Source organism: Tyto alba, unplaced genomic scaffold, assembly GCF_018691265.1.
Source record: "Tyto alba isolate M040663 unplaced genomic scaffold, T.alba_DEE_v4.0 Super-Scaffold_16, whole genome shotgun sequence".
In the NCBI taxonomy this organism is placed as follows: domain Eukaryota; kingdom Metazoa; phylum Chordata; class Aves; order Strigiformes; family Tytonidae; genus Tyto; species Tyto alba.
The window spans coordinates 28,463,971-28,480,138 of record NW_024881278.1 but is presented as its reverse complement, the minus strand read 5'-3'; the positions used below and the strand labels follow the sequence as shown (position 1 = coordinate 28,480,138).

The window sequence follows — 16,168 nt, the reverse complement described above, 5'->3', positions numbered from 1 at the left end:
TATTTCAGTGTCAGTCACCATATGAGCCAGTTGCTATGTCAAAGATTCCCTTTTCTTACTGAGTGGGCAGGGGTTTTGTTTATTGGCAATGATGCTCGCTTCTCTCTTTTCCTAACTCCAGCCACCAGCACTCTTAAAAAGATTAGCTTATTAAGGAAGGCTTTATGTATTATGGTAAAGAAAAGGTCACACTGCACGTGGAATAATTTTGCTTAGTTTCAGGCCTTCACTGCTTTCTTTGGGGCTGTCACATTATTTTTCTGTCACTGTATGAGTAGACCTAAAGCTGACACTGTGCAGGTTTAAAACTAACTGTGTTATGTGACAGGAGAAATGTCAATGTGAACAACTCCAACTCTGGCAGCTGAGTCAGATTTGATATTTCAGTAGCTCTTGTCTTCAGTTGACACAATTTTATTTTAATTATGTGCTTAACTCTTCCTGGCCTCCTTGAATTAGCAAGAACCACAACTGAAAAAGGACAGAAGGAATATCTGATGTTTCTAGAACAGTTAAATGCTCTACATGTCTACAGTGAAGACTTTATAAGAAAATACACAAAGATCTGAGATATTCTTGTAAATGTCAAAAAATACACTGGAGATTTCATCCCAGGAAGAAGGTGATGAGCCTTGACCACACCTTACCTCTGTGTGTGCTGAAATTTAGATGCTTAAATATGAATCTTCAGGACTGAATGTCTGTAAATTTTAGCTAGTTATTGTATACCCTCCATAATTTCAGCCGTTGCATGTCCAGCTAAGTGTTTAAAACATCAATAGTTTATCTCAAAACCTTAAATTTTCAAGGCAAGTTTGAAGAATGCTTTAAAACATTGTTTATTTTATTAAGCGTTTGCATGTGCTGCAAGCACTGAAATGCCTCTGATTATGAAGTTATTTTGGTGAAGTTACTTTTTGTATATGAAGTGTACTACATCTGAGATAGAGATGCACCAGACTTCTGTAAAATATCTCTGGCAGAAAGGTGAGAGATTGTTTTTTCTACTGAACCTATTGGATGTTTATACTCTGAATTTCATGGCTTTTTGAAGCATGACTGTGTAAAAAGCCACATAGACTATAGTACTAGAAAAGTAATGATATTTTTTCTGTCTGTGGAATAAAAAGAATAATCTTACATCAGTTTTTTCAACATAACCTTATGAAAAAATGGATAAACAAGTGCATCCTTTCTTTTCTTTCTTTTTTGTTGAATGGCCTTTTCTCTGATACTATGCAAAAGGTTTGTACCAATTTATAATGACTTCACAGTTTTTGCATTTTGTCTGGGTTTGTCAGCAGTCAGAGATGACATCTTTCCTATGTATGCTCTGAAAATACTTCATATTTTGAATTGTTATTGTGATATCCTGAATTGTATTTGGTACCTTTTAAGTAAGGACAGTGATTTTTAAAATGACAGTTGCTCTTCGATTCTATTCATTGTGTACTTTTCTAAATGCCCTGGCTTTGAGAATTCAGTTGCTCATTGCAGTAGGTGTCAGTTTTGTACATCCTGTCTTTTTTTTTTTCTAATTCTGGTTATGGGGAACTTTGTTTTCTGATTCATCTCTGACTGAAAGTTACATACATACTCACTTTTATAAAGTATTAAGGGTATACACAGACCAAGCTACCTGCCTATTTTTGTCTTACTTGTCACAGATGGTTGTAGAAAATAATTTGCTTTGTTGCTAACCTGATTTATTCTGATACCAATTTGTATGTTTTTCTCTGATCCAAAAGAATGCAGTAACTGTTGAAGTTATGCTGAGCTACAAAACTAGCCTATCTGACCCACATGATTTAATACTGCAGTTAAACTCGTACCCAGGCATAACTGAGAAAGCTGCAGCTAGGTGATGGTGGTGATGAATAATTGTAATTTTCCTTATCAACTCACGAGATTGTCATGTGTTCATTCTTGTTGTACTCATTATTTCTTGTATCAGAGCAAGAAGGGGCACACCTCTAATATAGAATATACACCTGCCTGTTTTTTGATATTACAGTCATCTTTGGATTTCTATGCCACAGAATAAAAGCTAGCTATTTTCTGAGGCTTTTTCTTTTATGAAATTAGAGAATAGTAAAAGGTGTTTTACATATTAAGGGATTTTTTTTTCCAGCCTTGTTTTCATTAGATGCTATGTACAAATAGCCTTTTGGTACTGTTTTTAATGTTAAAATTAACAGTATTTCAGTTTTTCATTTGGATTATCATTAAACCTGGATTTTCTTGAATATTCATCACAAAATATGTATTTTTTTAGTATAGATGCAAACACTTACTCTCTGGGAATTTGCAAGAATGCTTTCAAATATAAAACCATATTGAGTTGTGGGCTATTTGAGTATTTTTTTTAGAAATGCCACTAGTAGTAGGTGCCAGTACACAACATATAGGCAGTTAGGAATTTGAATAAAACAGTGTCTAGTAGAAGTGTCCCCTTCATCATCTTTTTGTGGCGTGAGGATCTTTCTGGAAGTTTCAATCTAATCCCTACAGTCCTAGTTTAATTTAAAGAACATTTCTGATTCTTCTAACATCTTAAGCAAAGATCTGGCACATAGATTTATGAAATGAACACTTCTTTCCACGTCTGTGGCGTGATAATTGTGAAACATAATGAAGACCAGCAGAATAGTACCACTGTTAATTGTTCCCTCTGATTTATAGTCACTTCACACTGCAGAGTAGACAGTGTATCCTAGGGTCCCATTTATTAAAGTGAAAGGACCCCGTGGAACATGAAACAGAAACTCAGTCACACAAGAAAAATGTGGATTAGAGCTGCACAGCTGTCTAGGTTACATAAAAATTATTTATAAAAACATAATTTAACTACTGGTTTCAAAAGTACATTTTTACATTTTAACTTACACCTGTAAAGTAGGAAAGTATCATGTCTATTTTGCAAATGAGGAAACAGAGGAAATGCAGGTAATGGAGTGAGACAGTAGCAGGGAAAAAAGTAGAGTCTGTATAGTTGTTAAATTTACCAGCTGTTCAGCAACATCAAAGCAGTCCAGGTTTCACTTTCTTCTCTAAAAGCTGCATGTAGATAAAAATCCACGCAAGTAAATAATGGCAGATTTGTAAAACTAGATTTTTAAAAGTGTACATTTGTATGTGATATAATCCTTTTATCTGTTTAGTAATGACATTACTTAAATTATTATGCAATTTACCCATTCTGCAGCAAATAAGCAGTTCTTATGTACTGTAGAGTTCTTTTGCTTTTTTTTTTTTTTTTTTTTTTTGCTTAAAGAGAGTGTATTCTGTCTGCACAGACTGAATTTAGATATCTGTGTTCCCATTTGTTTATGTATTGGTGTTCATAATCAATGACTGTTTTCAAACTCAGTTGTGTAGATTAATTAGATTACGTCTCTACCAATTCAGGAAATGCACAGCTAGGTTACTGGTTTGGGCAGGTTTCTAAAGGTGGGTTCTTTCCTCTATAGCAAATAGCCATGAAATTCTCCCTGTCCTGGCTACAACACTGTGTGCTCCGAGGAAATTTGGCTCTGGCTTACCCCCTTCCAGCCTGCTGCATGCAGGGGGTTGGTGTGCTTTTTCTGGGAAGGGTCCATCACAGTGCCAAAAGCTCCAAACAGCATTCAGGCATGCTTTTTCACTGTCATCAAGTGTTACTGAGCTTCAGGCTCCTTCACTTATTTTTCAAGTTTGTTCATTATCTAGCTTGCAGTTTTTGTGTTATCTGTAATAGTTTCTGTGTATTACTGTAATCTTAGGCTTTGTACTCTAGTACAAACTTGGTTTTGCTCCATTCTGCATCTCTTCCTCTGCTCCATAAGTGCTTCCAAGTGCTGTTCAAATACACCTGACACACGTACTCTGGATTCAAACTTAGCACTTCCTCAAACAGCAAGAAGAAGGGGTTACCCTAGTACTTGACTTTTTCCTGCACAGCAAGGTCTGACTGAGTGGGGTCACTTCACTTTACAAAGACCTCAGGAAGGGGAGACAAGAAGTTACCCTGAGTTGGGGTGTGTCCTGCAGGACAGGTGGTACTTGGCAATTGTTACCATCTCTTGGGAAGGGAGGTGGACAATGCGGAAAGGCATTCTAAAGGTCAGTTTAAACATACACAAATTATAATAGTCTGTAATAGTAAATAATAACAATATCGACATATATAGAGAAATACAATACATAAAACTTTACTACTTTAGACAGTTAGCAGAGAAACTGGTTTTGAATCTCTTTTTCCAAATTGATATATTTAGAGTACAGTTAACAGTAAGTTACAGAAAGCTAGGGATTTCAGAAGCCAAAACCATAGCAGCTACATTAACAAGACTTTGTTTTAACATATGATAATGTTGGGAGTTAAAGGATCTTGTTTTGTCTTTTATTAATTCTCTGTTTGAATTTGGAAAGTCAGTGGTTCTCACAATTCTCCTAATTACTTCAGTAGCTTTTAGTATTTTTGTGTTTTTAATCATCTTTGCTTGGGATTACATTATTGCTGGGCAGTGACTGTTTTTGTTTGGAAGAAGAGTTGCAAATGCCCAAAACCATGCTACTGGAAAAAAAATAGCAGAAGCCATTGTTTAATCTGTTAATTGGATATAGAGTAGACAGGTAACTTTATTCTTCAAATTTAATCTGTTTGTGCTGAGAAAAAATAGCAGTCTGCAATCCTGTGGGTTATGTTAGAAGCTAAACAGGTGGCCTTTCACTGTGCACAGAAGTGGTTTATGTACCACAGTTAAATTCCCTTGAAACACTTATTTTTGGGGGAATGGAAGTGCAAATATATCCTGAATCATGCTAAATTATAAGCCTACCTTTGTGTATAGCCAAGAAGGACTGGTGTTCTACTGTTACCTGACTTCCCTTTTCTTTCATGCAGAATTTTTATCAAAGCTGTGGGAAATATACTGCCCTGTTTCAAATAATACAAAGATGCCTGTATTAGCTGTTATCTATACCAAAAGATTCAACATAATGACTTCCACATAGAATTGCACATAGAATTGCCCATGCTACATCGTACTGAATTATGCATGACATTTTTAATGGTGGAACAAACAGAGTAGCAGAAGGAAGTGCTGTGAAGGACGTGCCGCCTTCGCTGGTTATTAGGCACTGGTGTGTGTGCATGCAAATCCCAAGATATTATTTGCTGAAACTCTGGTGATATGCTATACAAATCTAAGCTATATGAAAGTGATACCTAATGAGGGAAGATTAAATAAAAGAAAAAATCTCACAGAGGGAAGTGCAGAATACATACCAACTTATTGTACTTTAGAGAGTGAGAAATAAAGATCATATTTAATTGGATACTGAAAGTATCAACTAGAGTAAATACCTACTGTACAGTAATTGCAATGATCGGTCTTATTTGATAATCCACAGTGATGATGCCTGTCAGTGTCTACTCAGTGAAAGTTGAGAGAACATAACTAAAATTATTTAATGGAGAGCTGCTGCATCTTAAGAGGCAGCTGTGGTCTAAAGTCAGTTCATTGAAATTCCATACCCTGTTGTATAATTTTGATATATTCCATATCCTGTTGTATATATTATTTACAGAAATTCTATATCAAAACCAAATACTATATACTCGGTCTTTGAAAGTTGAGACTGACTTAACAGACCTGGTGTGTAATTTTTGAAATATCCAAAAGGTTTCAGTAGAAAGCTTGGCAAGGGTTCTGTTGCAGTATTGATTTTCTTCCCAAATGCATCAAACCCTAGACTAAGCATTTTTGGAGCCTTTTACAACAGCATTACTAACGTAGATCATGATGATATTTTCATTTTTTATATTCTAGGCTAGAAAAAGATACGTTGTAAAAAAATATTTGCGTTTACTTGACCGTTTCTGGTTGTTGCAAAGTGGTTGTTGCTCGCCAGTGCTGTCAGACCTGGGGTGGGCACCAGTGTGGTGATACAGGGATGCTGGATCCGTCCATCCGAGATGCTTTCCTGTCGGCCAGGGAGGGCACCCACCCACGCCTCCCAGTCCTCCTCGCTGCAAAGGAAAGCCTGGCTCTTCTCATATGCAGGCTTGGCTCTGCAGAGAGGTCCCCAGCACTCCCTCCACTCTACCTGTGGAATTCAGCCATTTCTCACCAGCTCCCTCCCTCCTAGCCCGCAAAATCCAACCATCCCTCACAACACTGTAAATGCTGCCGGCTGCTGGTGTCGGCGCCTGTTGCTTGCAGCCATTTCTTGGGTCATGTTGGGCAGTTTGCTGTCTCCTGTTGGCTTCGTTTCACCTCGGGCCAGGCCTTAATGAGTGGCCTTGGTGTTTGCCTGTAGGCCAAACACTGGCCCCTCAGCCTTTGTACCTGTTGCACCTTTACAGAATGTTGTATGTTGCTGGAGGGACTTTTTGGGAGAACAGAAAACTCAAGAAGTTTATCAGTCCTCCTCTGGAAAACCAAAAGTGTAAAACTTGTGAGATCTTTGTTGCCAAATGCATGGCTTTGAAATCAAATGCACCGAAATAATTTCCTCACATCTTTTCTTCTCAATTGCAGAAGTTTCTTTTCTTTTCTTGTAGTGTTACAATGCTGTGAGTTTTACAGGGTAGACAAAGTTACCCAAGGCCTGCTACTTACTGAGAAAAGAAATGAAAGAAAAACTCAAAAGGGGAGCATCTCAGAGAGAAGCAAAAAGAAACAATTTACTACCAAGCCAGACTTAAAAATATTTGAAAAGAGAAAAGCAATGCCAGAGCCATAGTGCTGCTTTCCAGACATGAAAAGACTGAAAAAAAATTAAGGGGAAAAGTATTTTTCAGAGCGTGAAGACTTATGTTAAAGGTTATCCTGTCATACTAAGCTCTGTTGTATTGCCAGCATAGTACTACTGTATCACCAGAAGTCCAGTGCAAACTTGATTATTGGTATTTTGATAGCCAAACTCCACTAAGATCTAACTTACTTTTAGGCTCTCTTGCATCATCCAATTTATAATATCCAATTATCAAAGCTATGATGTGTTATTACCACTGGCAATGCTACTGTCAATTTGTCTTGGCTTCACTATATGGGGTTTATTGTTATTTATTTATTTTTACTGCAAGTTGCTGAGTACATTCAATTGGTTGCTCTTTTAACAAGATCTCTGGAGAACTCTTCAACAATGATGCATGTTAAGAAAAAAGCCAGAAAGCAATTTACTACCTGGCAGATACCAGATGAGTGGGCAAGAGTCCAGAGTTCAACAAAAAACTTTAAACATGGAGTTTGTTAGCATATGCTTGTGCCACGCTTTGAAAACATAATGAGAACAAGATAAAAGGCAAAATCATTATCTCACTGGAGTCAGTGGCAAGGTTTCTGTTGACGTCAGGGAAGCGATCACTTTGTCCCATGTATTATTTGTGGGTTAGTAATGTACATTTCTAGCTTTGTTCTGACAGAAACAATACTTCTGTCAATGCTGGAAAAATTGTAATTGCGGTGTGTTTTTTCCTAAAACTGCCTCTTGAAATATTTATCCAGTCTTTTTGTTCCAACTTCTCATCTATTTTTTCAGTGCAAGACATACTCAAATTTGACTGGGAAAGAAATACTGAGAAGAGTAGACTACTTCCATATGTGCTTTTCAAAGACAAGTGTTCCTCAGCGTTTGATATTCCTAGATTTAATCTCGATATGATTGTAAATGTTAAATATAAGTGATATTTTGAGACATGATCTTCTCTGTTTCCAGGTGGGCCATGCACAGGTACAGCTCATGCCTCATTAACCACACCAACCAAAAGATCTTGCGACTCAGGTATGTGTTTTGTGGGGTCAAGGAATTAGATTTTGCATGATACGTAGCTCTGTGGTTATAATTTAATAACCAAGGGTAGTAACTATATCTGGCGAATGCCAAGTAAAAATAAATATTGTTGTATCAATAAAAGGATTTGTATGACAGATAGTTCATCTCAGAGTTCTGTTAAACATAATTCCATAAATATAGCATGTTTTCTGTTAATCTTTGTAAACATAAAACAGGAGTAATCGGTTTGATTTAAGTCTAATGATTGTGATAGTGTTCTGGAAATCCCTCCTTTAACTGCAAAGTATTGAGTAGAGAACTGTTTGGAGTATATTGACTATACTGCATCTTTATTCGTGGAAAGTATAGACAGCTGATGCTTGCATTGAGACTAATTTTTACCTGCTTTGGGTCTTTCCATGACTGTATTTCTACATGGAGGATATAGGTGGATAAATTCTCCGAGCTAGTATTAGTAGTGATGTGTTGGGTCATCACCAGGCTGAAGTTGCTGTTTCTGCAGCAGATCTGTGAATCGTGTGAGTGCTCATTGAAGTAGGCAGCCAAGTTTACCTGCACTGGCTCAGATCTCTTTCAGACTTTGCTTTTGCATGGATTAAGGAGAGCTCATCCTTTTCACCAGCATCACTGTGGGAAGCCATAACCTCCTGAGGAGTGGCAGTGGCAGGTGTCTAGGTAGTGGTAATATTCTAGCAGTCTGTGTTTCCAAAATAACTTTTGCCTATATTTGCATTAATGTACCAATTGAGCTGTATCGAGTATGCAGAAAGGAAAGGTTTTCCTCTTTGATTAAGGGCTCTTATTCTTTCAGGAGTTCAAGGTAAATTTCTTCTGAAGTCATTGTTTCAAAAAGTATTTCAAGTTACTGTACGTTTAGTTGAACTGTAGTTATTCCATATATACATGTTGTCAGCTTGCAGCAAATGTGTGATAATGCAAGGTGGCTTGATCTGCAGTGAAGGAAGGTTAAAGAGGAGCTACTTTACTTTGCACTTGGTGCAGGTGCAGACCTCAAGTAATGCATGATAATCTCTGATAGTGTTGTGAGTATTGTTTGCCAAAGAACTCTTAAGTTTGGCACTGGAAGATACTGATTCCAGCTTCTCAAGAATAGGAAGACTGGATTTTCTTTTCTACATAGCCATGGAGGTGTACCTAAACAAGGTGGAATTTTTGCCACTGTATCCCTTGCAAACTAATCTGCTTTGCTCATGATATTACTAAATTCTGTTTTCTTTGTATGTTAGCTATTGTAATGTTTAAGTCTGATTTTCATTGCAGGGTAATTTAAAAGCTTTCTATGATGCTGTAGATATTGAAAACTGAGGGTACTATATGAATATTTTAAGAAACGTGCTTGTGATTAACGGAAAGGCAAGTAAGTCTCCTATTTAGAGTGTCAAATGGCAACAGTAAAAGCTCCTTAGAATAAAGCATATGAAGCTACTGAACATGTTGAAAAATATCCATTAAACGCTTGGCTAACTTTGCTAGTTCTCTTGTTTTCAGTTTATGCTAATGTTTTGTCCCTACATGCTAGTATGTTAATCATCTGGTGTGTTTAGCAAGAAAATAAGGAGATCTTAATTTGATGTCAAAAGTTTCATCTTCAGTCAACTAAACCTTTATATTACCTCAATTTCCCCCAATGTTTTTGTTTGTTTTTGTTTTTTTTTTTTTTTTACATTATTTGCTCAGTGATTTACATATTTTGCTTGTAGTCTCTTATACTAATAAACCTGTTAGCAGGAGTTAGTTTTCTTCTCCAGAGCTTGAATTTTCAGTGAACTTTCATTTTTAAAATAAATTACCATGTTTTCAAAGTCTGCATGTGGGAATCCACATAAATATGGGAATTGACAAGAAAACATTGGCTACAAAATATTACCCAGAAATGGTGTGACATCTTCAGGCATAAGCAGTGGACTATGTAGGTGAATATTTCACACTGCATTCACTTCGGCATAGTGTCCCTTCTTAGGAAGCTATTTAAGTGATAAAAGCCATATTTATCAATAGTAGACATTGAGTATAAGCCTCTTTTCTGCAAGTATTCCACATTTCTTCTGCTTGGAAGAGCTCTGAAGGAAGAATGTTTTGGTGGAATTCATCGGTGTAATTTTTTTGCCCCTTCAAGCATAGTTTTTCCCTAAAATCTGCCATATATCAGCATTTGAGACAGAAAATTAGAAATTTGACCTACTTATCTTGTATGCAGGTTCCCATCAGGAGGATATTAAGGAAGACATAAACCTTTCATATTTTATTAGCATTAATGTAACCACTGAAGAAAGATCAAAACAATAAATCTGCCAAGACACAGGAAAAGTTCTCTTACCAAAAAAAAAAAATTTTTTTTACTTCATGCACTTGACAACTTGTATGCTGGAGGAGCTGTTCAGATAAAAAATTGTATTACGACACCAAATAGTGGGCTTTTTCTTCCTCCTGTTTGCCAGAGCCATCACTGTGGTAAAAAGTATTTCTATTTCAAAGTGTGCCCATAGGACAAGAATTATAATGAAAAGAAGGAATAAAGCCTTGCAATTGTTAGTTTGGATGATGCCTCAAAGGTTTTTGAGAGCCAGCATTCTGAAGATTTTGTAGGAAAGAAGATGAGACTCTATGGCCTAGTGTATAGCTTCCTATATATTTTTGAATTGTTTCTTAACGGTTAGGTAATGTTGTGATTGATGACAGGTACTGTGAGGCTTACTCTAGTCAGTAGGGCATCCAGATCCCATTTATATTGGGTGCTTTTGTCGTGAAAGTGCAGTACTAAGTGGCGTATTACTCTTCTTTTTCTGCTGTACAACTTTAATGATGATTTAATACGCAATTCTAAACAGCCAAATTTTAAAACATTTTTATGCAGCTTAAAGAAACCTGGAAAAAATTGGTGGAACTGTGTGAGTATGCTCAGTTAATTTTTAATTGTGCAGTAGAGAAGGTAGTAGAAACAGGCAGATAAAATGCAGTAATGATACAATCAAGTCATACATTATATTCATAAAGCCGGTGAGTTTTAAGTACTTTATTTCTCAGTGGCAGTTCATGAGAAACGTGCATCATTTTGTATGTTTTATGTGCAGATAGCTCACATTTTATGAGGATATCTGTCCTATGTGGGCGTGGTAGTATTTATATTGTACAAGATTACAGTATCTGTCTCATTGCTCTGTGCTTTTTCTAGTTGAAAATTTGAGTCTAGAAGAGGCAAATAATTCTTCCACTGCTTGAGCAAAGCAGTTGAGCAGGTGTATGATCCTTTTTGAAGTTTTGGATTTATTGATGTTCTTATACCAAGGTGTGTACTTGATCGTAGCAGTACAAGAAATCTAAATGTTTTGAGACTGAACCTGTACAATCGAGAGGACAGCCTTTTAGGAGTTATAGAAAGGGCAGGTGGTGGAAATAGAAGTACACAAATTTTCAGCCAGAGCCAAAACCAAGAAATAAGTACTTTTGTGTGATCATTTTTTATCAATCTTTGTGTTGGGTAAGGGCAAAAAGACTTGGTATGCCGCCAATTAGATTTTTTTTTTTATTTGCTCTGAGATGTTAAGCTCCTCAGCAAAAAATATACAAAAGATGACTGAAGGGAGATTATAACATTAAAACAACTTTAAGGTATGTTTTTCATTGGTGTTCCAAGGGACTTTTAAGGTGTTCTTTAGCATTTGACTTCTGGAGGGCACTGTGTTAGAAATTCAACCTTCTTGGAGCTCTCACCAACAGGAAAGTGATGATAGAACAGCCTTCGAGCAGCATAATAAATTGCCCAGCCCTGGCAATAATAGTGCCCATTAGGGACACGCTTCCCCCCCGCACACAGACTCAGTTTCCAGCTGTACTAATAGAACTGAGCATCAAGCAAGGCTGTAAATAAAAGTTATAACCTAATAGGTGGGCGCTGAAGTGTAACGGACAGGAGCTGAGGCATAGATGCCTTATTACTGCTCATCAGCAATTATAAACAGAATAAAGTGTCTGGGACTTGTACTGATGTGGCCAGAGCTGATAGAGGCTAGAAGATGACACCGTAGCATGATCAGATGATGTATGTTGATGGGTTTTACTATCTCATCTTATTGCCCATTTCTTTGATGTGTTGTATTATCTGTTATGTGCTTCCATATCTATCTGGATGGACAGATTAGTTTCCTCTCCTGCTCAAAGGAGCTTGAACATGTATACTCAAGCTTGCTTTTTTGCACATATACTTTGCATTAGATGCTTATCTAAGAGCCTTCTCTCAAAGTGTTATGATTATTGTAGATTAAAATCCTCCTAATGGTAATGATCATAATAGTCATATCCATAAACAAATTTAAGGGCTTGCTGTAGTTGTAGGATATTTCACTATTATCTTGTTCAACTTTACAAAATCACCCTCATTCATTAAAAATAGTGGATATGGTCACATTAATTATCTTTTAAACTAAATGCATTCCATCTATTTTAGACTGAATACGTTATAACCAGTGTAGCTGGAGAATCCAGAGAGATGGGTTTGGGGTCAATATATCAAAAAGTTTTTTAAAAGTCAGCTATAGCTGTGATGATCCTTGCCTCTGAGTTATAAAAACTTCAGCTGTTCCTGGGAAGGTTTTTAAGAGCTTGTTAGCACACAATAATTGGTAATATTCACAAAAAAGTCTTTCTTGATCTTTTATCTATCACAGTCTAGCACGTTTCTGTGCTCTTTACTAAACCATAGTGAAAAAAAAGCCTTGAAATTTAGCCCGTACTTGCTTTAATCTAAAGAGAAGTTTTGCAAGCATCTTCATAGTACATACATTAATCACTCATGCTGTTTACTTCTGAAGAGGATTTTCTTCTGAGTAGTGGAAAAAAATACTACATTCAGAAATGAAAAGGTGTGCAGCAGCATGATAGCATGTGAAAACAGTGACTCCTATCCTTGTCTATTCAGTACAGCCTAAATAGATTATTTTTCTGTCATCTTATGCTATTAGGACGGGAATACTTACATCTGCCTGTGCTAAAGTACACTAAACTGAGATGAATGGAAACTCATCCTTTTCATAGTCTGTATTTCTTTGAAATTAACTTTCACACTTACTGGTTCCCAGGTGTTCCTATCCTTTGCATTGTTCATAAAATGAGGAAGCTAGATAGCTGAAGTGGCCAAAGGGACAAAAAATGTGACTGTGGAAGCCCTATTTCATATGCTGTATAGATGAATTAGAAATACTTACAGACTGTGTTTAGAAGATGTTTTTAAAATGTGCTAGTAATTCCTAATTAGGAATAAGTATTTTTTCTAATCAATCTGTTGAAGTCATTCATGAAATGATTGCTGGCCTTAAAAATAAAACAATATTACTGTTATGGTGTAGGTTAAGAGCATGAATATGATAATTTACATGCTTATTAATGTTACCCATTTTATAACATTCTATTCCCCAAAACTGTGCTAACTCAGATTAATTCTTTTAAGAGCATGTAAGGGAGTCGTATATGATGTCTGTGTTACTAATCTGTCCTTTCTAAAGACAACAGGAAGACCTCAGAAACAGAGTGTTGCTGCTTTCCCATTGTGTGGTATGTCAGTGTATCTTTGTAGTTTGCTACCTCATGCAGAAAGTGGGATTCAGTGTATGCTAGTGTGAGTGGCAAAAACGTGTAACAAATTTAAGTAGATTTTGGTTATACAGGGATACATGGGTTATGAGAGAGAAGCTTTTCCTCCCTTTGGAGGAGGAAGAAAAACAACAGTACAATAGAAATAAAGCATAATAATCAAAATATGTATGTGCATGGGGAACAAGGGTCTCCTGGCAGGTATAACCTCCCAGCGGGTGCTGAGACACACGCCTTTGTGTACCTCATAATACTCCCAACTGTCTGAGATCAGTACCACGTTGTCAGTTCACTCAGAGCCTTAAGTTTTCAAGTCCAAAATCCTAATAGAGAATGTTCTCCAGGTACTTAAAACCGATATTCATTACTTTATTTATCCTCTTAAATCACTCAAATTCATCTTCTTTTTTCCTTTGTGCTGTTCAGATATGCCCTTGTACATTCCTCTTTCGTTCTTACTTCACCAAATAACCTGTTTAAGACTTTTTTGATTACTTGTAAGTCCATTTCTCAGCTTTCACTTGTCTTTATCTTTTTTTGCTGCTCTGGTTTCAAATTTTTCATGTTGTCATTTACATATCTTGAATGCTGTTACAAAAAAAATACAAAGTAGAACAACTTTGAGGAAAATGTACTTCAGTCAAGTGGACAGGATGATCTCTTGAGAGTAGTTCACATTGAATGGTAAGCCAGTAGGAAAATTATTTTGGATGTCAAAAGTAGTACCAGATGACAGGAGAATAGTAAACACTGTCTTTGGATTAGCAGTGTTAGGAAGAGTATAGCGAGCAAATCAAGGAAAGAGGTATTTTTCCCCTCTTCTTGGCACTGGAACAGGTGCCCCCAAGAGGCTGCAAAATCTTGGTCCTCAAAAATTTTTGAACGTGGACTGGACCAGGCCCTGGGCAGCTTGATCCAGCTTTGATGTTTGCTCTGCATCAAGCAGGAGGCTGGACTAGATGTCCGCCCAGAAATCCCTTCCAACCTCGTTTTTTCAATGACACTAACAGAAAACAAATATGATTTGAGTGATTAAAGGTATTTAGTCTAACCTCAATAGCATTCGCAGCACTTAATGAGGGCTGAGGCAGGTAGGCTCTAGAAGTACAGGTGAGCGTTTGGTGCCTCAAGCATTGCAGAGAAGAGCCAAGAGAGAGACTCTTGGGAAGGTGGGAGAGTTGGGATGGTCAGAGCAGAGCAACGAGCTGGGAGAACGGTCCTTGCAGTGGGGCTCTCAGTGGCCACGAGCAGGATAAGCGAGGCGTGCCTCGGTCAGTAAGATACTGTCCTGAACTGAAAAAATGGGTGCTGCTGCCCTTACCACGTTCTCACCACTTTTTCTCTGTGGTCTGATAGGTGGTTTTCAGTCTGGTTGGTGAAGTTCTTTCCAAGTACAAAATTGTATGTTTTTAAGATCATCATCTTTTAAAATTAATATATGACCACATCTTTGTATTAAAGTCTTGGGGAGTTATGACAAAGGATTTGTCCTTGAATTCATCGAAACAGAAGAGTAAATATTTTATTCTTTATGTATATTTTGAATAAAATGGAACAACTTTACCTTGAATATTTTTTTAGTGGTTTCATGCTATGTTTAGTTCTCAGAAGTATCAGGATCACTGTGATCAGATAAATGATCTTTGATAGTAGGTACATAGTTGTTATTAGAAAATATTAGAAAAATCTGTTGGCATTATGCTCCCAACACCTCTGAATTCCTTGTTTCATTACCAGCATCCACCCACAGACCGCTGGAAAGCCACTCCCAAGTAACAATTGCAGCTCATAACTTTAAATAAACCCTACCTTCATTAATATCAAGGGCAAAGAAACCAGGGTTACATGTTTTGCATTTCCCACCTACTACCCCTTCCAAAAACTTAATAAAAAAATATATTGAAACGGGGTTGGTGGAGCTTAGAGTTTACTTTAATTTTGATTGGGCTTGCCCAATAGCAGGACAATATGGAGAATGTCACAAAGAATAGTTGAGATCATTAACTTCAGAATCTGTGAGGAACTCTGCCCCCATCAGCCTGAAGAATCGAACTGATTTTACCTCAATGTGTTACCGTCAGCAGCTCAATCTGATCTGTACAGATCAGACAACTTTCTTACTGGTATGCTTTAGCAAATGAGGCACAACTTTTTATCAGCTTAAATTTCTTATTTATTGCACTGGGGTTTTTTTAACAAGTTCAGCATTAAATGGCTGGCCTGAAATATATTTGAAAACACATAGCCACTTATATTTACTTTTTAATACTTTTTTCTTTTTTTTTTTTTTTTTTTTTTTACTATCTTAAATTAAAAGACATGTAACTTGCAGGGAGCTAATCCACGATCTTGTTACTGCTGTACTTTTTGATGTGAGGGCAGTGCCCCAAAGGTTTCATCTGACTCTTGGGGAAGGCCTCTATTCTGACTAATGAATTAGTGAGCATTAGACAGCTTTTAAGTACAAGTTTTCACTGGTTTCCATTTAGATAGTCATTTTCATAAGGACCTTACAAATATATGGAAGTAATTTTAGAGTCTCTTGGAAGTGTGCTCAAGTCTGTTGAGCACACACAGGGGAAAGTGTACCTTCCTACGTAGTGAGGGTTTTATAAATACTTGTATGTTCACTGAATTGTCAAGCAAACAAGTTACTTATTTTTCCTATAATTTTTTGCAAATTATTTTTGATAACAGAAACTTCGGGGAATAACTAATGAGACCAACAACTTGGGGCAAAAGAGGGTTGAAAAAGAGCTGGATATAAGATACAGGACAG

At 36.8% G+C, this 16,168-nt stretch overlaps 1 protein-coding gene across 3 annotated transcripts in view; it reads left to right on the top strand.

The window, feature by feature from the left end:
- ZFAND3 (zinc finger AN1-type containing 3) overlaps positions 1-16,168 on the top strand; it is a 149,845-nt gene that overhangs the window by 95,833 nt on the left and 37,844 nt on the right. For all 3 annotated transcript variants that reach the window (XM_032985250.2, XM_032985251.2, XM_032985249.2), the window contains one exon: positions 7,705-7,770. In XM_032985250.2, coding sequence (XP_032841141.2) covers positions 7,705-7,770 — 66 coding nt within the window. The remainder of the gene's footprint in view (positions 1-7,704; positions 7,771-16,168) is intronic.